This window comes from Mastigoproctus giganteus, chromosome 12, assembly GCF_048544385.1.
Source record: "Mastigoproctus giganteus isolate SK-2022 chromosome 12, ASM4854438v1, whole genome shotgun sequence".
NCBI classification, from domain to species: Eukaryota; Metazoa; Arthropoda; class Arachnida; order Uropygi; family Thelyphonidae; genus Mastigoproctus; species Mastigoproctus giganteus.
Window position 1 is genome coordinate 72,812,399 of NC_143586.1, and position 26,126 is coordinate 72,838,524.

A 26,126-nucleotide genomic window follows, 5' to 3' on the forward strand; every position below is an offset into this window, starting at 1 on the left:
AGATAATATTTCATCATACTGGAGTTCGAAGTTAGTACTTCCTATCATTAAAGTTGTTTGTAAATGGTCATCCGTTAATAATGATCTGTATTGAGATTTTACATATTTCATTTTCGAAAATGTCTTTCACATTGGTAAGTACTCCCAAATACAGATATAAATCCCCGTGCATATGATTTTAATTGACCGTATTTATCTTCCTAAAGATATTTATAGAATTGGGTTAGATCCATTTCTTTAAACCTAACCTTTAGCATATCATCATTTTGCAGCTCAATCACTTTCAATTGAAGGTCTGATGGAAGCTCCTCAATTGTGCAACCAAATGGATTTTGAAATATGGAAATGTCTTTTGCACTTGCATCAAGATCCAAAAAACGTTGTTGTAACTGTAGTTTAAGTTCAGAAAATATATCCGCCACGAATTTTTTTGGGAATGGAGATTTCGCTAATATTTGAAATTTTTTACAGCATGGAAAATGGTCAAACTTGGTTAATGTGATTTGTGTTTGAAACAATGCAGATTTTTGACGATATGATATGAATTTATGATAGAATACGTTTCACATATGAGCATTGTTTTCCCCTGTAATTTTAAGTTAAATTCGTTAAGATATCCCACGATGTCTATAGCAAATGCTAATTTCCATAGCCGTTCATTGTTAGATAATAGTGGTTGTGGGCAGTTTTTCTCATTTAGAAAAATTTCCATTGCTGAGCCATCGAACCGAAGCCGAATCAGGATATTCGGCTTCAATCTCTAATAAAAAATCACTAAACTGACGATGGTTAAGTCCACGAGAGCGAATAAAGTTAATTGCTGACACAACTGGTTCAATAACACATGACAGATTGAGGTGTTTCCCACAAAGAGCCTGCTGGTGAATAATACAATGAATTACCAGAGGTTTTGAACATTTAGCTTCTTCACAAGCCTTAAAAATTTGTCCAACTAATCCTTTCTCCATTCCACACATATTTTTACCACCATCAGTTGTGACACATTTTAACTGATTCCATTGCAAATTGTACCGTGTTAGCCTTTTCTCGACTTCCTTGAAGATATCTTCACCTGTAGTTGTTGTTCCCTGCAGACTATTCATAGAAGCTAATTCTTCAGTAACCTCAAACTCAGTATTAACTCCTTGAATAAACAGCAACAATTGGGCAGTATCAGTAATGAGTGTAGACTCATCAAGAGCCAACGAAAACCACTTAATTTTTTGCCTTGTCTTTTAATTGACTCTTGATGTGGCTCCCAATGTCCTCATCTCTTCTAACAGTTGTTCTCACCGAAAGACTGACAGATTGAAACAAATCCATTTTCTCTGGACACATTTCTTCGGCTGCCACAAGCAAACATGATTTAATTAATTCACCATCGGTAAATGGTTTCCCTTTCTTGGCTAATAAATGAGCTATTCGTAAGCTTACTTTAGTTACTGCTTCATTATAATTTTTTATTTTAACGAATAAATTGCGTTATGATGATTATTACGTTTTAAACTTTCCAGTTTTAGCTTCCGTTGATTTTCTGTGAGTTTTGAATATTGTGCTGCGTGCTTACTTTGGTAATGACGACGTATATTGTACTCTTTTCGCACAGCTATTGTGTCATTACATAATAAACGTGATACTTTGTCATTTATTTCTATGACAATAATTCACACTCCATTCAGCTTTAAAAGCACGACATTCGATGTCCACTTTTCTCTTCATATTTGGTCTTGAGGGTGACATGGAAACGGTGGGTAATAAATAAAAGGAAAAAAAAAGATTGCAGAGCGCCATGACAGACAATACCACGTGCGCCACTAAAGCAAAACTGAGAGAAATGCTGCCAACACTTGTTCTATGGTAGACGACAGAATGCGAATATGCGACGCCAGTAGTGCCACGTGCGGTCATGGCCCCGGGTGCCAAGCGTTATAGTGATCAAGCAATTTCCTGAGTGATTATTAGAGCGTTTTCTCAAAGATATAGTTCTGTTTCAGTTATAAAAGTTTTCTTACTTTCCTATTATTAGGCAACTTAGTCTTACAAATCGTAAGCTAGTTTAAGAAAGGAAAAACACCTTTCTTTTTTTCTTTAAATTAACGTACTAACTTTTATACCGCTTGGTCACTCTAGCGGCACTGCTCCTGCCTCCCCGTGGCGGGGCCGGTAACCTGGGAGGAGAAATTCACTCTCCCAGGGCTGAAAGGAGCAAAGATGGATAAAAATATATATCCACCTATAGAGCCATTGAGCTCAAGACGAGACAATATAAATGACAATGATAATGACTTCTCTCAACCCAAGAGGCTGAGAACAACCCCTCAAGAGGAGATACCATCATTCCTCATTCTACACTCTCTCTCAGAGCAGCCTCTGAGTAAGTTATCGCCATTCCTTATCCAAAAATGTATTGAGTCTGTTGCAGGTTCACCGAAAATGGTAAGGCGACTTCAGTCCGGGGATATTCTTGTAGAGACCAGTAAAGCGCAACACTCTGCAAAGTTATTAAAGCAGACTACCTTTGGTGGACAACCAATAAAAGTCACTCCCCATGCCACCCTAAACTCCTCGAAGGGTGTAATTGCAGAATGGGACTTAGTAAATGTATCAGAAGAGGAAATAGTCCAAGAGCTTCAAGAACAAAAAGTAATCCAAGCAAGGAGAATCCTGACTCGGAAAGATGGTATTCTTGTTCCTACAAGGAGTATAATACTCACTTTTAGTTCTCCTATCCTACCAACATCTGTCAAAGCTGGCTATCTTCATTGCCGTGTGCGTCCTTACATCCCGAATCCAATCAGGTGCTATAAGTGCCAAAAATATGGACACTCCCAAACTGCATGTAGAGGTGAGGCAATATGTCCAAATTGTGGATCAAAGGAACATAATCAATCTGAATGCACTGCTACTCCTCATTGCCCAAACTGTAAAGGTAATCACCCAGCTTTTTCCAAAATATGCGAACTATGGAAACAAGGGAAAAAAATCCAAAAATATAAAGTCGAGAATAAAGTCACATACTCAGAGGCAAGAAGACAAATACTCATAACAGAACCAAAGCGTACATATGCCACTGCTGCTAAACAATGTCAGTCAGTAGGTATTCAAACAGATGTTACAGTTCCTCCAAATATATCCATCGCCGATTGGGCACGTTCCTTGCTCTCTGCTTCCAAACAGTGTCCTTCACAGCAAAAAGCTGAACAAGCCAGTAACACCCCAATTACCATTCCAACCGACGTGCCTCAAACAGCAAAACCAAAAGTGGCAGAAACTAAAGTTCTGAACCCACCAGTAGCTACGGGCATGGATGTTGACCAACGCAATGAATCAGATGATGGTATATTAGAACTGCATGCGACTGATGAGATGGATGTCACACGTCCCTACTTTCCAAAAAAAGAGAAAGGGAAATTGGATCGATCTAAGCAAGTTTCAACTAAAAAGCAGTCAGAAACAAAAATAAACAATAAAACCACTTAATGGAAAGATTCCTCCAATGGAATTGTAGAGGCTTTCGCAATACAAAAGACGATTTATATGATCTCATCGACCGGTATGATCTAGCAGGCATAGCCCTACAGGAAACCTACTTAAATGCACTAGTGTGTCCCACCATTAAAAATTACACCATCTTCAGACGAGATAGGAGAATAGACTCGCCAGCCTGTGGAGGAGTGGCAATTCTTGTTAGAAACAACGTTCCATCGAAACATATTGCTCTTCAGACCCCTTTTGAAGCAGTGGCAGTGCGTATTGAAATTGGCATCACTCTTACAATAGCGTCAATATATATCCCTCCTAATTTCTTATTCACTTCAGACGACCTAGAAAATCTAATAGACCAGCTACCATCTCCGTTCTGCTTGCTCGGAGATTTCAATGCACATCATTCGCTGTGGGGATCTCCAACAATTGACAAGAGAGGTAAGCTAATAGAATCCTTTCTTGATGCTTATCAACTCACCATTTTAAATACTGGCGAGCCAACCTACATTCATTTTTCGACTGGATCCATGAGTTCAATAGACCTCTCGATCTGTTCTCCCTCCTTATATACTATTATGGAGTGGTCTGTTCTTAACAATCCAATGAACAGTGATCACCTGCCAATCCTCTGCAAACTCCAAACACGAGCAAACTCCCCTTCCCCACGTCGCTCCATTTGGATATTCCGTAGGGCACACTGGAGTGAATATGCCTCTCATGTTCAATTAGATGATAAAATTATACAATCTCAGACCATAGAAAATGTCACGGAACACATTACTACTCAAATATTACTAGCTGCCACCATTGCAATACCAAAATCTTTACCAGGGAAACGGAAACACAGTAACTACTGGTGGAACCAAGATTGTACGCATGCGAAACGGGAAAAAAACAGATCTTGGAATTTATTTCGTAAATTCCCCACAACTAGTAACCTAATTAACTTCAAAAGACTAAGAGCCAAGTTCCGCAAAATAAGAAGAAATGCAAAGAAAGAAGCCTGGATCAGCTTCTCCTCAAGTATAAATAAGGACACAGATAGTAGAATCATTTGGAGGAAAATTCAAACGCTCAATGGCAAATATGTCCAGTCCCCAGCTACAATACTAAATTGGGAAGGGAAGGAGTTGTCATCACCAGCAGATATAGCAAATGCCTTAGCTGAATCATTTGCCAGCATATCAGCAATATCCACCTTTAACCCAACCTTTCAAAGAATTAAAGAATCTGCAGAAAAGCGTAAGATTAATTTTTCTACGGCAGTTTCACATCCATACAACCATCCATTCACATTCGCAGAATTAGTAGGGGCACTCAATAAAACACCAAATAGTGCTGCTGGTCCAGATGGGGTCTATTATATAATGTTAAAGCAACTTGACAACAGAGCAAAAACAACATTGTTAAAATATTACAACCGTATTTTCTTAGAAAATACCTACCCACTCTCCTGGCGTCACTCAATTGTTCTAGCCTTCCCGAAGCCAGGAAAGGATCGTACCTTTCCGCATAACTACAGGCCAATATCACTGACTAGTTGTCTAGGAAAAGTCCTTGAAAAAATGGTTCACAGGCGGCTAACGTGGTTCCTGGAAGCAAACAACTTACTAAACAGCAGCCAGTATGGATTTCGAAAGAACCGGTCCACGCTAGATGTGATGATAAAAGCTGAGGCAAACATCCGAAATGCCTTTATAAGGAGAGAACATCTAGTCATGATCAATCTCGATATTGAGAAAGCCTTCGATACCACCTGGCGATATGGTGTACTAAAAGATCTCCATTCTTTCGGCTTGAGAGGTCAGTTACCTCAATTCATACAAAATTTTCTATGCAACAGAACGTTTCAGGTAAGGTATATGAACAATTTATCCAAATCATTTGAACAAGAGGAGGGTGTACCGCAGGGTTCTATTCTAAGTCCAACATTATTTGCAGTAAGAATTACAAACATGACACGGGAAGTACCAAATACAGTAGAATCCTATATGTTTGCCGATGACCTCATTATCTCCTGTCAATCCCAAACTATGAACATCATTGAAAGACAACTTCAAATTTCCATAGCTAAAATAGAATCATGGGCACTGCGGAATGGTTATTCTTTAGCCGAAAAAAAATCCACTGCAATTCACTTTTGTAAAAAACGAAAACTCCACCCGGATCCAGAAATATTTTTAAAAAACAGCCTGATACCTGTCACTAACAATTTTCGTCTGTTGGGGCTACATTTAGATAATAAACTTAATTTTGCTTCCCATATATCTTACCTTCGAACCACGTGTCTTAAAAAACTGAACATCCTAAGAGCCGTTTCCGCCATGTCCTGGGGTGCTGACAGAAGCTCTCTTCTCCATCTCTATAGAGCTTTAATAAGATCACGCTTAGATTACGGATCACCTGTCTATGACTCCGCTAGGAACAGTTCCCTATTACGACTGAACACCATACAGCATAGTGCCCTTAGGATAGCTGTGGGAGCCTTTAGAACATCTCCGATCCACAGCCTGTATATTGAGGCAAATGAACCTCCACTGCACCTAAGGAGAAAATCCTTATTATGTAACTATGCACTAAAGATTAAGAGTATTCCATCACATCCTAGCTGGCAGCACTTGTTCGACCCTAAATACACCATGCTATATCAAAATAAACCTAATGAGAATCGCCCAGCAGGGCTTCGACTGCAAGAGCTCATGATCAGTTGGAACATTAATTTTCATAATGTCTTCCAAGACCTTGGTACTCACGAACCTCCCTGGACTGAATTCGTACCTCTCTGTGACAATTTCTTTTTAAGATGGGGGAAGACATCCCTGGCTAATACGAATTTTCAACAGCTCCATAAATCGCATTCCTTGGAAAACTCAGCAAAAGTACATATCTATACTGATGGCTCCAAAACGGATACAGCCGTAGGTGCTGCAGCAGTCTCCTCCAACTTCTCAGTAGCTGTTTCTCTTCCCACTGAATGCAGTATTTATACTGCAGAATTATTCGCAATAAAACTGGCTCTAGATAATATAAACAAGTACCATATCAAGGAATCCTTGATATATTCAGACTCCTTAAGCGCTATCACTGCCATTCAATCTACTTTTTGTCCCTCTCACCCCATTCTTAAAGAGATCCGATCTAAGTTATTTCACTATCAAACAGTCAATCAGAAGGTTACCTTCTGCTGGATCCCTGGTCATGTTGGCATCTCAGGCAATGAACATGCGGATGCTGCTGCAAAGCATCCCGACGCTGGATCTTCCAGACAAATAAAAGTTCCCTACACCGATCACAAATCTGTCATTAAAACAACATGCAGGAAACAATGGTCTCTCCTTTGGAAAACTCAAACCAATAATAAATTACTGCAGATAAAAAAAGAGCCACAACTGTGGACATCTAGTTGCAGGAGAAGCAGGCGACAAGAAGTGATTCTAGCAAGGCTCCGCATCGGCCATTCGCACCCAACTCACCTGTTTTTGCTTATGGGAGAGAATCCTCCTCAGTGTTTCTTCTGTCAGTCGCAGCTCACAATAAAACACATCCTCATAGAATGTCCCCAACTTTCAACAGTCAGAAAATCAAGCTTTAGCTCCCTGTCCAACTTAAAGGAACCATTAACGTTATTTGATATTCTTGGCAATGAAGCAAATTTCGAGGAACTGTTTAATTATTTGAAGCACATAAATCTGTATGATAGACTGTGATCAAAGTGACAAACAAATCCTGAATAGGCACAATATGGCCCAAGAGGCCCTTGTGCCAAAAAAAAAAAAAAAAAAAAAAAAAAAAAACGTGCGGTCATTATTCTCAACTCTACTATCGGCTATTGCAGTGTGTAATTTGATTTATTTTTAATTTTTTTAATGTAAAAAACAATATTAAACCGTGGGCCGGATTAAAAAGAGGGGGCTGGCCGGATTTGGCCTGCGGGCCGTAGTTTGCCGAACCCTGGTCTATTTGCTGGTTCAAAGGCACTCTTGAATAATATAAAGACTGAAAAAGCTGAGAGAACATTTGAGAGCTTTTCATTTGAATATGGTAGGCAGGAGTCTTTCTTTGTTGAAGTTTTTAAAAAGGAAACTAATTTCAGTGAACTTTATAATACCAAAACATGTATTGGATGTGCTTCACTTGATCAGGTCCTAGGCTGCTAGATCAGATGTAGTAGTCCTATTCCTGGTTCACCATTTTTGATATATTATGCCATTACACTTCTTTTTGTGGCACTCCACCAAAAACATGGATTACTGTAGTAGCAGACATCCATGACTTGAAGCTGTAATTGGGGTTGTCCATGTTAAGATATGGATAAGAATCTGGTCTGAAATTGATTATCAGTTAGATATGTTATTTCCAACTCAGCATATATAGACAAATAATTTTAACAAGTTAATGAAAGTTAGTTATCTAGAAAAGTGGAATAAACCATATTTCTTATTCTCTTTTATTTTTAAAAAAATTATTTAGCAGTTAGGTTGTGAAGATAATTTACATTAACTTTGTGTAATCAGATGGTTATAAACTAAAATAAATTGTGGTAGGAATAAATAGTGTTTACTGTGTTCTTAAAGATCAATGCAAGAGATTTTTCACCTTTTTGTAGAAATGGCATTAGAATTAATGCTTTTCCTTTATTCATTTTGCAGGTATTTCAATTGCTCTTCGCATGTTAGGACCAACATTAGGGTTTCTATTATCAGCATTTTGCTTGCAGTTTTATGAAGATCCCTTCTGTAAGTTATTTACTAAAATAATTAGAAGTAAAGGGTGAGACTGAAGATTTATACTTAAATTTCTGCTGTATTGTTGAGTAGAGTATTAGTAATCAAATCCAGTACAGTGTAGTATTCTCACTGATTACAGTGTTAGGATAAGCTGTTTTGGCCCCGAATGCCAAGTGATAGATAATGCCCAAGTGATATTTTGTGTGATACGTAGTGCTCTTTCTCAGTGGATTAGTTATATTTATTGGCCCTGAGTGCCAAGCGATTTATAGGGCGATTTTCTAGTGTTTTTCTAGGGCTAGTACTAGCTTTTTTCGTAAACCCTCCTCCATTCGCAACGTTACTGCCTCCCTTGCCAGCAACATCACTGCCTTACCCGCCAGCATCGTTACTGCTACCTCCGCTAGCAACGTTACTGCCTTCTTATTTTCTGATCGCTTGGTCACTGGTTGGCAATGCATCTGCCTCCATGTGATGGGGCTGGTAACCCGGTAACCAAGATCCAGGTGCCAGGCGATTTATAAGTGACTACGCGATTCCCAGCGATTTATAGAGTGTTCTGAAAATATATCAGTTTCTTTAATTTTCATCGTTAAATTCCCTTTATTTTTTGTGAAACAGCTATGTCTTACAATCCGTAAGTGAAGACGCAGAAAGGAAACTCGCCTTTCTTATTTTTTCTCTTATTCTCACTTTTACTAATCTAACTTACACAGCTGCTTGGTCACTAAGAGGCACTGCTCTTGCCTCCCACGAGGTCTACTTATCACATCCCAGCTAAAACAAAAAGAGAAAGTCACAAACACACCACTATCTGTACCTTCCAATGCAAAACACTCAGAAACAAAAGCCACAGAAAAATGTAATATCATAAGCCAGAAGCCAATGGAACAAATGGATACAGAAGTGACCAATCAAGCAGAGGAATCAATACTAGAGATTTTTGTAGAAGAAGAGATGGATACCGGCAAACCATATTTTCCAAAGGAAAAACATAAACTTGAAAAGCTTAAAGCAACATCTAAGAAACAGTCTGACACTTTCTCCAAAACCAAATAATGGGGATTATAATCCAATGGAACTGCAGAGGTTTCTGCACTAATATACATGATATATATGATCTGATTGCACAGCATACCCCGCTATGTCTTTGCCTGCAAGAAACATATCTCAGACCTCAGGACTCTCCCACAGTAAAGAACTATATCACATACCGTAAAGACAGAGTAACAGGTGGCACGACCCATGGTGGTGTGGCAATTTTGGTAAATTCACACATTCCTTCCCAAGTTCTTCCACTAAACACAACCCTTGAAGCAGTTGCAGTACACATAGCCATTAAATCTCTCATAACCATTATAACAATTTACGTTCCCCCAAACCAAGAATTACAACAACAAGACTTAGAAGATATATTAACTCGGTTACTGTGAGACCTCAACGGACACAGTCCTGCGTGGGGAAACACAGCCGTAGACCGGAGAGGAAAACAGATCGAAAAATGGATAGAACAGAATAACTTAACCCTGTTGAATGATGGCACACATACATACACGCATCTTCCATCGGGAAACAGCACAGCTATCGACCTGTCATTATGCTCTCCAACATTATTGGCCCCCGAGTGCCAAGCGATATTAGTGACCACAGCGCCTTTTCATAGTGATTATATGATACGCTTTACTGTATATATGTTTCTCCTGAGTTTCGCAAGTCCGTTAACTCTTGAGCATTATAATTAAATAGATCTTTCAAATTATATAACCCAGAAAGGAAAGTACCTTTCTTTAACCCCCTTTTTTATTTTTCGTTAATACTAACCTTCTCTTCGCTTGGGTCACTAGGTGGCACTGCTCTTGCCTCCACGTGGCAGGGCTGGTAACCTGGGAGAAAAAGATAATCTCCCGGGGCCAAAAAGAGCACGTCATGAGTAAATCAAACTTATCTGGGCTGCCAGATGCACCCCAGACATCAAAAAAGAAAGATAGTTCTATTGCAGGAACTTCAAAACGGCAGAAAACTGACTCTGACATCTATCCTACTCCAGCTTTCCTGATCATGCACTCAACTGGTGAAAATGCAATTGGCAAAATCTCGCCATTTAGAGTACAAAAGGAATTAGAAAGTAGAGCTGGAGCTCCTAAGTCTGTAAATAGACTTAGGTCAGGAGATATTCTGATCGAGACCTCTAATAGTAAACACTAAGAGCGGCTCTTGAATATTAATCTCTTTGCTGGAATACCAGTTACTGTGACACCCCATAGATCACTGAACACCTCTAAAGGAGTGATCTCTGACTGGGATTTAATAGATGTGTCCGAAGAGGAAATGCTTGAAGAACTTAAAGAAGGCATTATACAGGAAGACATTATACAGAAGGCATTATACATTATCAGAGGAAGAGCTCACAGAAGAATTAAGAAGCCAAGGAGTTACAGGAGTGAAGAGAATTAATATCCGAAGAGATGGAAATATAATTCCAACAAGAACCCTTATCATAACATTTAATACTCCAAAACCTCCAGCAACAATCAAAGCAGGATATCTGAACTGCCAAGTACGACAATACATACCAAATCCACTGCGTTGTTACAAATGTCAGAAATTTGGACATTCACAAATGGCATGCAGAAACTCAGCAACCTGTGCAAAATGTGATTCTAAAGAACATGAGACTACAGTTTGCTCTGCCAACATCTTGAAATGTACAAACTGTAATCGTTTGTACAAGCTGTACAAACCCAGCCTACTCAAAAACGTGTGAAAAATGGAAACAAGAGAAACTAATTCAGAAATACAGAACACAACACAACGTACCAAGAAGCAAGGAGAATAATACAGCCACGACCTACAAACAAGCCAACATATTCACAAGCAGTAATCCAATATAAATCAGTAGAAGTTCAAACCGAAATTTCCATGATGCCAAAAGAATCATCTATTGGATTGAAGGCACAGAAACAGGAGAAAACAGTGAATACCTCAATTTCTCTTCACACAGAACAGATATCCACAAATCAGCATCACAATGAAAACCGACCTAAACTTATAAACACCAAAGAAACCGAACAGATGGAAATAGGAAAAATAAACACAACGGAAGAACCAGTATTAGAAATTTTCACAGAAGAAATATGGACATGGACCGGCCAAACTATCCTAAAAAAGATAAGACAAAACATAAGAATGCTCCATTTCAGAAGCAACCCGGAAGCCCTAGAAAAACCAAATAATGGATCAGTTCATCCAGTGGAACTGTAGAGGACTACGTGCCAATTATGACGATGTCCAGTTTTTAATAACACAACATACGCCAATATGCTTTTGTCTACAAGAGACATGCCTTAGACAACAAGACACCCTTTCAGCGAAAAATTATAGAATGTATAGGAAAGACAGATTAAGAGAAAGGTCAACACATGGAGGAGTAGCCATCTTAGTCCATAACCACATCCCAACCGAACACATTCCTTTAAACAGCAATCTAGAAGTGATAGCGGTAAGAATAACACTGAAATTTATGGTAACCATCTGTTCAGTGTACCTTCCACCAAGACCAGATATACCATTTGAGGAAATAGACCAACTAATCTCCCAACTCCCATCACCTTTCTGTATAATGGGAGACCTGAATGGGCATAGTCAACTGTGGGGAAACACTGATATCAACAGACGAGGATGGATAATAGAAAGAATAATAGACCATCATAACCTTTCTCTACTCAATAATGGCAAACATACGTATTTTCACTTTCCTAGTCGTACAACCTCAGCAGTAGATCTAACTATATGCACGCCTTCCCTTCTACCTGAATTAAAGTGGCAAGTAATAGAAAACCCATACAACAGTGACCACTACCCAGTAATCATCATACTGACCAGAAACCCTCCTTGCCATCCAAACAGACCACCTCACTGGAAAATAGAAAAAGGTAACTGGGAAAAATTTAGAGAACTGGAAATATTTAATCCACAAATCATCCAAGAAACATCGGTCGATGACGCTCTGAAGCATGTCACAGATACCTTAATACAAGCAGCCGAACAAACAATACCCACAACCTCAACCCGTTTTCTGTTGCACCCAAAATCCTTGTGGGACAAAGATTGCACGAAAACAAGAAGACAACAAAACAAAGCTTGGAATAAGTTCCGGAGATATCCTACAACGGATAATCTGATAAAATTTAAGCAAGCACGAGCACTAGCTAGGTATACACGGAAACAAGCCAGAAAAACTTCCTGGATCCAGTTTACTTCCTCTATAAATAGAACAACAAACGCAAAAATAATATGGAATAAAATAGGAAAAATGAATGGGAAGTATAAAAACCAACCATCACTAGTATTACATTGGAATGGAGAAAGCATTACCGAACCATCAGAGATAGCTAATATATTAGGTGAAACGTTTGCTAAAGTATCGTCAAAACAATCCTGCACTACTGAATTTTTGACCTATAAGGAGAAAACGGAAAAAAACAGAATTAATTTTAATACTAAAAGGATTGAACCCTACAACCAACCAATTACAATACATGAATTACGTCAAGCAGTATCACAAACAAAACCAAGTGCAGTTGGACCAGACAACATACACTATGATATGCTTAAACACCTGAAGCGGAAAGAGATAGAAAACCTCCTTCAACTGTACAACCGCATATTTCTAGAAAACCAATATCCTGAAGTGTGGCATCACGCAATAGTAATAGCTTTCCAAAAACCCAATAAAGATCAGAAGGACCCAAACAACTATCGTCCGATAGCCCTCACAAGCTGCTTAAGCAAAGTACTAGAGAAGATCATCAACAAAAGATTAGTCTGGTTTTTTGAGACAACTAAGTACTAAGTGGTTCACCAATATGCAGTGTGGGTTTAGACACAATCGATCCATATTAGATCACCTTGTACGAATAGAAGCAGATATAAGAGATGCATTTATAACCTCAAAGCATATGGTTACTATATTTTTTGATATAGAAAAGGCCTATGACAAGCCATGGAGACACGGTATATTACAAGATATCCACGATGCAGGACTCGGAGGACATTTACCACTATTCATTCAAAATTTCATGAAAAATAGAACATTTCAAGTTGGAGTACAAAACACCATGTCAAAATCATATAAACAAGGAGTTCCCCAAGGGTCTGTCCTGAGTGCCATACTATTCTCCATAAAAATAAATAGCATCAGAAAACAACTACCACCCACAGTGTCATATGCACTATATGTAGATGACTTCAGTATTTCATATGGCCCCGGGTGCCAAGCGATTGTGACTGAGCGATTTCTCTGTGCTTTTCACTGCGATTCTCAAAAGGTGAATTCTAGTTCTCTTTTACGTTCTTCTCCTTAATAAATCCTTTTATTTAATAGCAGTTCTTTTTTCAAAAGTACTGATCGAGAGCAAGAAAGGAAAGTAACCTTTCTTTTTTCATATTTAATAGACTAACCCCTACTAACTTCGCTTGGTCACACCAGGCACTGCTCCTGCCTCCCCGTGGCGGGGCCAGTAACCTTGGCAGAAAAGTTCATCTGCCAGGGGCTAAGAGGAGCCAACACGGCCAGATACCGAACATAAACATGATTCGTCACAAGCAAAGAGGTTGAAAACCAGTCCCTCGGTGACAGACTTACCAGCATTTTTAATAATGCACTCACTATGAGAACAGCCTCTCAGTAAGCTATCCCCTTTTCTAATCTAAAGACATCTGGAAAGTATTGCAGGGTCTCCCAAGACGATTAAGAGACTGCAATCAGGGGACTTACTTGTTGAAACTCTAAACCACAGGCATTCTGAAAAACTACTAAAAATGGCAAATTTTGCTGGTACTCCAGTTAATGTAACTCCACATGCAACCCTAAATACATCAAAGGGTGTAATATCTAGTTGGGACCTGATGAATGTGACAGAGGAAGATTTAAAGAAGAGCTTAAGGAACAAAATGTAATCGCTGTAAAAAGAATTATGGTCAAAAGAGACAATATACTCATACCTACCAGAAATATAATTCTCACCTTTAACAGTCCAAATCTGCCCTCATCAGTAAAAGCAGGATATCTTCTTTGCCGCACTCGTCCTTTCATACCCAATCCGTTGAGATGTTATAACTGGGCTAGAGCTGTCCTCTCTCAGCAAGAGTCCAATACCCAGAAGCACTCAGACCAAGTAAGTAATACGCCTCTAAAGATTCCAGTAAAATCTCCTCCTCCACCAGTGATTGCTACTACTTCAAATAATCCTAGTTCATCTTGAAAAAAGATTATTCAGGACACATCGATGCATTCAGAGTATTCATCCAAACAGGAAGATCCAATTCTGGAAATATTTGTAGATGAAGAAGATGGACACAGGTCGCCCTACATTTCCAAAAAGAGACAAACAAAAGCCAGAACGCCATAAGACAGCCACGTCAGGTACAGCTTCTTCTTCTAAATTCAAGTAATGCCTAACATCTTGCAGTGGAATTGCAGAGGCTTTCGTGGCAACATCGATGACATTCATTACTTAATTAACCGCTACTCTCCAGTTGGTTTCTGCCTGCAAGAAACCTACTTAACTCCTCAAATTTCCATCTCCATAAAAAACTACTCAGTCTATCGACTAGATCGGAATACATCCAATTCTGCTCGTGGTGGTGTAGCTATTTTAATTAACACAAGGATTCCAGCTAGGCAAATCCAAACCCAAATCGAAGCTGTCGCTGTGCGTCTGATTACTCAGACTGCTTTAACTTTAATCTCAGTTTATCTCCCACCAAATCATACTTACTCTTATAATGATCTTAAGGAACTTCTATTACAGCTACCCTCCCCTATCTGCCTGCTAGGGGATTTCAATGGCCACTACCCTTTATGGGGATCATCTAAATTATACAGACGCAGCTGACTGATTGAAACTTTACTGGAAAAACAAAACCTCACTCTTCTTAACAGTGGTTTCCACACCCATGTACAGTTACCTAAAGGACAGACTTCTGCCATTGACTTATCGATTTGCTCCCTGATACTGTTTTCAGTCATGCAATGGTCCACTCTGGATAATCCCATGGGCAGCGATCATTTCCCAATTGTTTGTAATCTGATGACTACGCAACCACCATTAGAGGCGCCTCCGTAGCCAGGTGGGAAGGAGCAGCAGTGCGTAGCACACGCTTCTTGATTAGACCGGGGTTCGAGCCCGTCACCACCAAATACGGAGGATGCGGAAAGGTCAGGGAATGACCACCGCATATCCCGGAGCAATATGGCCTTAGTTGCTAATGCTCCTAAAAAAAAAAAAAAAAAAACCAAACCGATTATATCACTTCCTGCCTTTTATTTGCAGCTAAAAGCTCAATTCCAATATCAGATTTCAAGACTTGACGCCATTTTAACTGTTGGTGGAATGAGGAATGCACAAAAGTGAAGAAAGAACAAAACAAAGCAGGTAATTTATTTCGTCGAACTCCAACTACAGTTAATCTTATTAACTACAAGAAACTAAAGGCAAAAGCTCGTCTCATTCAAAGACAAACCAAGAAAGATTCTTGGACTCTGTTTGCATCGACTATCAATAGAAACACGAACCCACGATTAATATGGAAGAAAATTAGGCAGCTTTCCGGGAAGTTTCCAACTGTTCCTTCCCCAATTCTCTCCTGCAGTGGTCTAGGTGTCTCTGCTCCTCTGGATATAGCAAATGCCATAGGCAAAACTTTTGCTCACGTCTCAGCTCCTTCCACCTACACTCCGGAATTTCAGAAACCTAAGACCACCACAGAACAGACACATATCAACTTTCGAACTTCACTGCTACTTCCATATAACCAGCCGCTCCAATACTGTGAACTTATGCAAGCCATCAGAACAACACGCAACAGTGCCGCTGGGCCAGATGGGATATATTATGTTATGTTACAGCACCTTGATGAGAAAAACTTACAAATGCTGCTAGCCTTCTTTAACAGAATCTTCCAGGGAAATGGTTATCCCACTTCTTGGCACCATGCTACAGTTCTGGCCTTTTTGAAACCTGGAAAAGATCCCACCAATCCTAATAGTTACAGACCAATATCTCTCTCCAGTTGCCTCGGTAAAATTCTTGAAAAAAATGATCCACAGTCGACTCACTTGGATCATTGAAAGCGAACATCTACTAAGTAATAGTCAGCATATCTTTCGCCAAAACAGGTCCTCCTTTGATCTGATGATCAAGGCTGAATCCGAAATTCGCAATGCCTTTGTTAAAAATGAACACCTAGTTATGGTCTCCATAGATATAGAGAAGGCATTCGATACTACCTGGCGTTATGGAATTCTCCGTGACCTCCATAATCATGGTCTTCGTGGCAACCTGCCTATATTTATTAGGAACTTCCTCAAGAGCAGATCTTTCCAGGTGCAATATCAAAATTCCCTTTCTACTACATTCTTGAAAGAAGGAGTACCACAAGGGTCAGTTTTGAGGGCAACCCTGTTTGCCCTCAGAATTGACTCTCACAAAAGAACTCCCAAATACTGTAGAGGCATACCTTTACGCTGACGATCTCTTTATTTCTTGCCATTCACAGAATATAAGATCTATTGAAAGGCAATTGCAGATGTCTCTCAATAAAGTACAAAAGTGGGCTGAGCTCAATAGATATCGTCTTTCCCAACAGAAAACAGTTGCGATCCACTTTTGCAATCAACGCAAACTGCATACGGATCCTGAACTTCAGATATCAAATACCACCATTCCGATTGCTAGCAATATCAGATTCTCGGGACTAATCCTGGACAGTAAGCTGAACTTCTTTGAGCATGTTAAATTATTACGTACTACCTGTCTCAAAAAGATCAACATGCTAAGAGCTTTATCTGCCCATTCTTGGGGAGCAGACTGTACAACTTTGCTGCTCTTATATAGAGCATTGATCAGCTCCCGTTTAGATTATGGTGCTCCAGTTTATGATTCTGCCCGAAGGAGTACTACGCTGGCTGGATCCTATTCAACATAATGCACTTCGGATTGCAATTGGTGCATATAGGACATCTCCAACTCATAGTCTATACATTGAAGCTCATGAGCCCCCTCTGCATCTCTGCAGAAAAATGTTGTTACTTAAATATGCAGCCAAAATACAGACTTGCTCTTTGCATCCTATTCAGCCATACCTTTTTAATCAACCACTAGTTAATCTCTATAGAAATAAACCAAGTAAAAGGCAACAGATAAAGAATTACTCTCATCCTCCGTGAACCCCCTTTCCTCAACTGACTTGTGTTATTTATTTTCTACAATGGGGAAAGAATCGCCTACCGACACTGAACGTGCAAAAACTCCATGCTAGCCATCTTCAAAGCTGTGCTGACTTCTTGCCGGTATATATGGATGGTTCCAAATCTCTTTCGACTGTTGGAGCAGCAGCAGTGTTTCCCTCTGCTATCATATCAGCTTCACTTCCACCTGAGTATAGCAACTTTTCAGCAGAACTGTATGCAATACAATTAGCTCTAGAAAATTTGACTCTACACCCATCTGCAAAATATATAGTTTACACTGACTCTCTCAGCTCAATTAGAGCAATGCATAAATCCTCAAAAGAATCACCATATTTTAATGAAAATCAGGAGTTTGCTACTGCAAATTGATCACCGTCAACAACTAGTGAAGTTTTGCTGGATTCCGACACATTCAGGCATAAAAGGAAATGAATTAGCTGATATATCTGCTAAAAATCCATCAGCCTTAGACTTAACCTCTGTCTTCATTCCAGCATCTGATTATAATATCATAATTCAAACAGCATACCATGCACAGTGGACAGAGCTATGGCATAAAGAAACAAATAACAAACTTTTTCAATTGAAACAGGACCCAAAATTTTGGCACTTGTGCACTCCCAACAGTTTGGCGAGAAGAAGTGGTACTGGCACGGATAAGAATAGGGCATACCCATCTGACTCACCTCCATTTACTCGCCGGTAATGATCCTCCTCAGTGTTCACACTGCTCTGAACATCTAACAGTCAAACATATTTTGATTGACTGTTCACACTATCAACCACATCGTACTTCAACACTTCAAAATCTGGCTAAACTTCAAGAACCGTTGAAACTACATCATATCATTGGAGAGGAGGCCAATATTAAGGAACTTTTTTGTTTTCTGAAACAAATTAGTGTATAATCTTTTATTAATAGCTTTCAGAACTGAAATGAATTTGAATTGCTACATTCTTAATTATTTTCTGATATAACTATGAATAGGCGCACTATAGCCATAGCAACTAATGCGCCAATAAACAACCATACCACACACACACACAGTATTTCATATCAAGCACAGAACATGGCAACAATAGAAAGACAACTACAATGTGCAATTAATGTCAGTCATTGGGCCCAGAAAAACGGGTTCAGAATATCAAAAGAAAAAACAGTCTGCATACATTTCTGTAGAAAACGAAATTTACACCCTGAACCTGAACTAATATTGCAAGGTAACACAATACCAGTTAAACGAAGTGTAAAATTTCTTGGACTTATTCTAGAGAACAAGTTGAGCTTTGTAGAACATATACAAGAACTACGAATAAAATGTATGAAACAACTTAATATTCTTAAAGTCTTAACAACAACATCTTGGGGGGGGCAGACCGTTATACCCTGCTCAACTTGTATGAAGCACTAGTAAGGTCAAAAATAGATTATTGAGCACCAGTTTTTGCATCGGCAAGAAAGAGCACCCTCAAATGGCTAGATCTGATTCACCATAGTGCAATACGAATAGCAACAGGAGCTTTCCACACATCCCCTATATACAGTCTCTATACAGAAGCTAATGAATCACCACTGTTCCTGAGGAGAGAACAGTTGTCACTGCTGTATGCTTACAGGATAAGACCCATAAGAGACCATCCGACTTGGACAACTTTATTCTCGCCAAATTGGGAAAACATATATAAGAACCGCAAAAGAGCAAACCAGCCCCTAGGCACCAGACTACAGGAGCTACTGATAACACATGATCTCAAAATAGATAACGTTGCAAACCAAGAAGGACATAGAGATCCACTATGGATAAACCATGCCACAGCTTATGAACTCCTCACACAAAACTGGAATAAAAATACTTTATCAGACAGCAACTTTCAACAACTGCATGCAGCACATAGAATGCAATATCCCAATCACATACCAATATATACAGACGGATCGAAATCAGAGAACCATGTAGGAGCAGCAGCAGTATTCCCAGATGTTACATTGTCACGCCAACTCCCAAAAGAATGCAGTGTCTACACTGCAGAATTAGTAGCAGTTCAGATAGCCCTGGAGCATTTCAGAACCACCTACCACCTGAGAATAGTAATAAACTGTGATTCATTAAGTGTAATCCAAGCCATACAAAACACAAGCAATATAACCCATCCAGTACTCTGGAAAATTAAACAGATACTAACAGGCTTCACAAATAAAAAACAAGAGATACTTTTCTGCTGGATACCACAACACAAAGGGCTAAAAGGAAATGAAGAAGCGGATAGAATTGCAAAATCAACCACTAACCTTCAAGAAGAATATTTCACAGTTCCACATAAGGATTACAAGCCAATCATTAAAAATCGCTGTCTAACCCAATGGCAAGAACACTGGCAAAAACAAACATGGAATAAATTATATGAAATAAAACCAAAAGTTGAGCACTGGAAAACGAGCATAAGGAAATTAAGGAGAGAAGTTGTTCTGACCAGATTGCGGATAGGCCATACGCATTTCACAAATGGTTATCTATTACGTGCAGAAGAACCCCCAAGATGCCAAGTATGCAATACTATCCAAACAGTTAAACAAATAACTATAGAATGCCCGACATATGAAAGTGATCGACACAGAATTTTTTCATCATTATATAAAGGAAACCAAAACATCACCCTTAAAGATCTTATAGGTGACAAAGAACACGTGTCAGATATTTTTAGATTCATACAAACAATCAACATATACCATCTGCTGTAAATAATAGTATAATACCACAGAAACAGGTACCCTTGTACATTCGAACAAGATTTATATAAAGAGAACATTGTATAACAAATGAACTGGCGCACTATGATCTCCGTTGTCGATGCGCCAATAAACACCAAAACAACAACAACCATAATCATGGTTTCCGTGGAAACCTGCCTATATTTATTAGGAACTTCCTCAAGAGCAGATCTTTCCAGGTGCGATATCAAAATTCCCTTTATACTACATTCTTGCAAGAAGGAGTACCACAAGGGTCAGTTTTGAGTGCAACCCTGTTTGCCCTCAGAATTGATTCTATCACAAAAGAACTCCCAAATACTGTAGAGGCGTACCTTTACGCTGACAATCTCTCTCTTTCTTGCCATTCACAGAATATGAGATCTATTGAAAGACAATTGCAGATGTCTCTCAATAAAGTACAAAAGTGGACTGAGCTCAATGGATAGTCTTTTCCAACAGAAAACAGTTGCGATCCACTTTTGCAATCAACGCAAACTGCATATGGATCCTGAACTTTGGATATCAAATACCACCATTCTGATTGCCAGCAATATCAGATTCTTGGGACTAATCCTGGACAGTAAGCTGAACTTCTTTGAGCATGTTAAATTATTACGTACTACCTGTCTCAAAAAGATCAACATGCTAAGAGCTTTATCTGCCCATTCGTGGGGAGCAGACCGTACAACTTTGCTGCTCTTATATAGAGCATTGATCAGATCCTGTTTAGATTATGGTGCTCCAGTTTATGATTCTGCCCGAAGGAGTACTACGCTGGCTGGATCCTATTCAACATAATTCACTGCGGATTGCAATTGATGCGTATAGGACATCTCCAACTCATAGTCTATACAATGAAGCTCAAGACCCCCCCCCTCTGCATCTCCGCAGAAAAATGCTGTTACTTAAATATGCAGCCAAAATACAGACTTGCTCTTTGCATCATATTCAGCCATACCTTTTTAATCAACCAGTAGTTAATCTCTATAAAAATAAACCAAGTAAAATCTAACCAGCTGGCCTACGGCTCCTTGAAATATCACAGAACTGGAATGTTCCTCTCCACAATAGGCAACAGATAAAGAATTACTCTCATCCTCTGTGGACCCCCTTTCCTCAACTGACTTGTGATACTTATTTTCTACAATGAGGAAAGAATCGCCTACCGACACTGAATGTGCAAGAACTCCATACTAGCCATATTCAAAGCTGTGCTGACTTCTTGCCGGTATATACGGATGGTTCCAAATCTCTTTCAACTGTTGGAACAGCAGCAGCAGCGTTTCCCTCTGCTATCATATCAGCTTCTCTTCCACCTGAGTATAGCAACTTTTCAGTAGAACTGTATGCAATGCAATTAGCTTTAGAAAATTTGACTCTACACCCATCTGCAAAATATATAGTTTACACTGACTCTCTCAGCTCAATTAGAGCAATGCAGAATCCCTCTCAAAAGAATCACCATATTTTAATGAAAATGAGGAGTTTGCTATTGCAAATTGATCACAGTCAACAACTAGTGAAGTTTTGCTGGATTCCGGCACATTCAGGCATAAAAGGAAATGAACTAGCTGATATATCTGCTAAAAATCCATCAACCTTAGAATTAACCTCTGTCTGCATTCCAGCATCTGATTATAATATCATAATTCAAACAGCATACCATGCACAGTGGACAGAGCTATGGCATAAAGAAACAAATAACAAACTTTTTCAATTGAAATTATGGCACTCGTGCACTCAGACAGTTTGGCGAGAAGTGGTACTCGCACGGATAAGAATAGGGCATACCCATCTGACTCACCTCCATTTACTCACCGGCAATGATCCTCCTCAGTGTTCACACTGCTCTGAACTTCCAACAGTCAAACACATTTTGATTGACTGTCCACACTCAACCACATCATACTTCAACACTTCAAAATCTGGCTAATCTTCAAGAACCATTGACACTACATCATATCATATCATAGGAGAGGAGGCAAATATTAAGGAAGTTTTTTGCTTTCTGAAACAAATTAAAGTGTATAATCTTTTATGAATAGCTTTCAGAACTGAAATGAATTTGAATTGCTATATTCTTAATTATTTTCTGATATAACTATGAATAGGCGCCCTATAGCCATAGCAGCTAATGTGCCAATAAACAACCACACACACACACACAGAACATCATCAGTACGAAGGCTCTACGCTGAAGCCCATGAAGTTTCACTCTGCCTCAGAAGAAAGGTGTTATTTCTGAATTATGCTGCTAAAATTCAAAGCATGCCTACACATCCCATTTGGCCTATACTTAGTGATCCACAGTTTAAAATGTTCAACAGAAATAAACCCAGAGCAGTTCAGCCTACTGGCATCAGATTGCAGGCTGTATCAGTAAGCTGGAATGTACACTTTGAAAAAGTCCTCCAAGATCCAAACACTTCAGTTCCCCCATGGTCCTGTATTAATCCATCCTGTGACAATTACTTCCTGAACTGGGGAAAAGATTCCCTTGCAGATATTAACGTGCGACAACTTCATACTGCTCACACACAAAATTATCTGCATTTCACGAAAATATACACAGATGGATCAAAGTCTGATAGTGGAGTAGGAGCTGCAGCAGTTTTCCCTTTTAACACCATCTCTGTATCTCTGCCTACTGAATGCATCAGTTATACAACTGAGTTATTTGCCATCAAGCTTGCCCTAGAAAATATTGTCCATCGCTCCATTAAAAAAAGTATAATATATACGGACTTGCAGAGTTCACCAGTAGCCCTACAAAACACCTCCTCACCAACCAATCCTTTAATAAAAACCATAAGAAATAAGATGATTCTTATTCAGGAACGCCAGCAAGTAGTCATCTTCTGCTGGATCCCAGGAAATGAATGCACAGACTATGCCGCAAAACATCCATCTGAACCATCATCTTCAGGCTTTTGCGTTCCATATGTTGATTACAGACCTATGATATGAAGGATATGTAAGGAACAATGGACACTTCTATGGGAAGCTCAAACGGATAATAAGTTATTGAAAATAAAACCAGAACCACAGTTATGGACCTCTAGTTTTCGTACTAACAGAAAGGAAGAAGTAATCTTAACCAGAGCACGAATCGGCCACAGCCAGTTCACTCACCTATTTCTCCTCACAGGAAATGATGCTCCACAGTGTTTTCAATGCAACTGTCAGCTTGCAATGAAGCACATTCTTGTTGAATGCACTCTGTACAAACATGCTCGGCAATGCTCATTCAGCTTCCTTCCAAATATAAAAGAACCTCTAAAACTCTCTCATATCATAGGCAACGATGCTAATCCTTTCGAGTTACTCTGCTTTCTTAAACGAATAAAATTATATGATCTTCTCTGACTGTTTCCATAACAGTCACCATTGATAACTTTCAGATCACTGATAGGCGCAATATGGTCTAAGCAGACCTTGCGCCAAAAATAACAATAACAACAGACTCTCATCAACCGGTGCGATACCACCACTTTAAGGCGCCTCCGTAGCCAGGTGGGAAGGAGCAGCAGTGCGTAGCACACGCTTCTTGATTAGACCGGGGTTCGAGCCCGTCACCACCAAATATGGAGGATGCGGAAAGGTCAAGGAATGACCACCGCATATCCCGGAGCAATATGGCCTTAGTTGCTAATGCTCCTAAAAACCAAATAACAAACAAACAACCACCACTTTGCTTATTGGAGGCAAAGTTTAGTCTCGTTTAGTCTCTAGAGGTAAGTTCCGGTCAACCCTTCCCTATCTCTTCCATCATGCAGTATGATTGATGACTTTTAAGGTTATGATGAACATCGCGGCGAGATCCAATATTCCTTACACTTTGAGGGTACAGCTCTAAAACGGTGTTCACAGGCTTGCCACTAGTTAGTGCACTGGACTGAACCAATTGGCAACTCTCTAGGAGGCTTCCGGATTAGCTAGTGTATAATCTTGCTACCTCTACTCTGCCAGATAGTGACTGGAGGGAGTCTGAGTAGTGTGTATGCGGGGGGCATTGTTGAGGCCACGTTATGTCAAGGATCTGGGTATATTCTTACCATGTGTACGCCATATCTAAAAATTTCATTACTTCATACAGCATGTCCCACCCACTTTTTCTTACTATTGAATACACCATGAATTGTCAAACTAATAGAGCAAGCTTATCTGCGAAAAGATCTAAACCTCCCAAGCACTTCCTAATTCATTTCACAAATATACGTGGTCTCAATTCTAATCTCAGTGATGTCCATTTCCACTTGCAGTCTGCCAAACCCCATGTACTTTTTCTGACAGAATCTCAGTTATCGGTTGATTCAACTACTGCTCATCTCAGATGCCCAAATTATTCGCTCTATGATTCCTTTCTCCTCAAAGGTGGTACTTGTGCATATGTCCGTTCTGATATTCTCTGTCAGACTTGGCAATTTGGAATCTCCTCTCTTTGGTCTTCTCTGGCTTAAAATCTCTCTACCTAATTGCGTAAAATTCATCTGTTGTCTCTTCCGTTCTCCCAACTCCACTAATCACTTGGAGCTCTTTGACATCCTCTCTTTGCAACTTGACTTTCTCCCGTCCAACTTTCTTAACAGTGAGGTAATTTTCCTTGGTGATTTTAATGTTCACAACTCCAGCTGGCTTCTGTTTTCTCGTCACACCGACCCAGTTGGTCGAGATACTGAGGCTTTTGCAATTACTAATGACCTTGCACAGATTGTTCATTTACCTACAAGAATACCGGGCAGTCCTAATCATACAGCCAATACGCTTGATCTTTTTCTCACAAACAACCCTTCTAAGGGCCCCGGGTGCCAAGCATTTCCGTGCCAAGCGATTCTCATGCGATTGAAGAGCGTTTTTCTCGAAGCGATTAGGTTCTCTCTTTTGTTGGCCCCGGGTGCCAAGCGTTCCGTGGCCAAGCGATCTCAGTGCGTTTCTCAAAGCGAGCTATCCAAAGAGCTTTTGCCATTATATATATTCTGTTTATTTCCGAATACCGTGTTTCTCATTTTTGTATTTAAGTAGCTCTTTCGTTCTACAAGAAGTAGGCAAAGGCCCAGAAAGGAAAGAAACCTTTCTGTTTCATTTTCTTTATTACTAATACAACTAATAGCTGCTTGGTCACCTCGTGGCACTGCTCCTGCCTCCCCGTGGCGGGGCCGGTAACCTGGGTGGTAAAGACAAACCCCCAGGGCCAAAAGGAGCCGACATGGATATAAGTAACTATCCACTGTTAGAGCCCTCGAGCTCGAGATCAGACATTCCTGACAACAACCATGACTCCAATCGTCCGAAGCGACTAAGGACGGAAAATCAGAATAATGACGTGTCAGCATTTCTTATAATGCACTCATTATCCACGCAACCTGTTGGCAAACTCTCGCCTTTTCTTATACAGAAATGTTTAGAATCAGTTTGTGGATCTCCTAAAATGGTTAAGCGTCTCCGATCTGGAGACCTAATTGAAACTTCTAAGACAACTCACTCAGAAAAGCTGTTAAAATTAACATCATTTAACAGTATTCCAGTGTCAGTTACGCCCCATAACACTCTTAACACCTCTAGAGGCGTTATCAGCAAATGGGACTTGCAATCCGTGTCAGAAGAAGAGATAATACAAGAACTCAGGGAACAAAAAGTGACTCATGCGCGGAGAATAATGACCAAAAAAGATGGCAACCTACTACCAACCAGGTCCGTCATTTTGACATTTAGTACTCCGACTCTTCCATCCTCTGTTAAAGCAGGTTATTTAAACTGCAAGATTCGGCCCTACATCCCAAATCCCATTCGCTGCTTTAAGTGCCAGAAGTATGGCCATTCTCAGACGGCATGCCGAGGCGATGCTGTGTGTCCTATTTGTGGCTCTAAAGAGCATTGCCAAGGAGACTGTACAGCTGCCACTCCTAGT

General features: G+C 39.7%; 1 protein-coding gene across 2 annotated transcripts in view; it reads left to right on the top strand.

Annotated features, from left to right (window-relative positions):
- Positions 1-26,126, top strand: part of LOC150077190 (solute carrier organic anion transporter family member 74D-like) — a 524,201-nt gene that overhangs the window by 121,096 nt on the left and 376,979 nt on the right. For both annotated transcript variants that reach the window (XM_090386204.1, XM_090386203.1), the window contains exon 3: positions 8,136-8,222. In XM_090386204.1, coding sequence (XP_090242330.1) covers positions 8,136-8,222 — 87 coding nt within the window. The remainder of the gene's footprint in view (positions 1-8,135; positions 8,223-26,126) is intronic.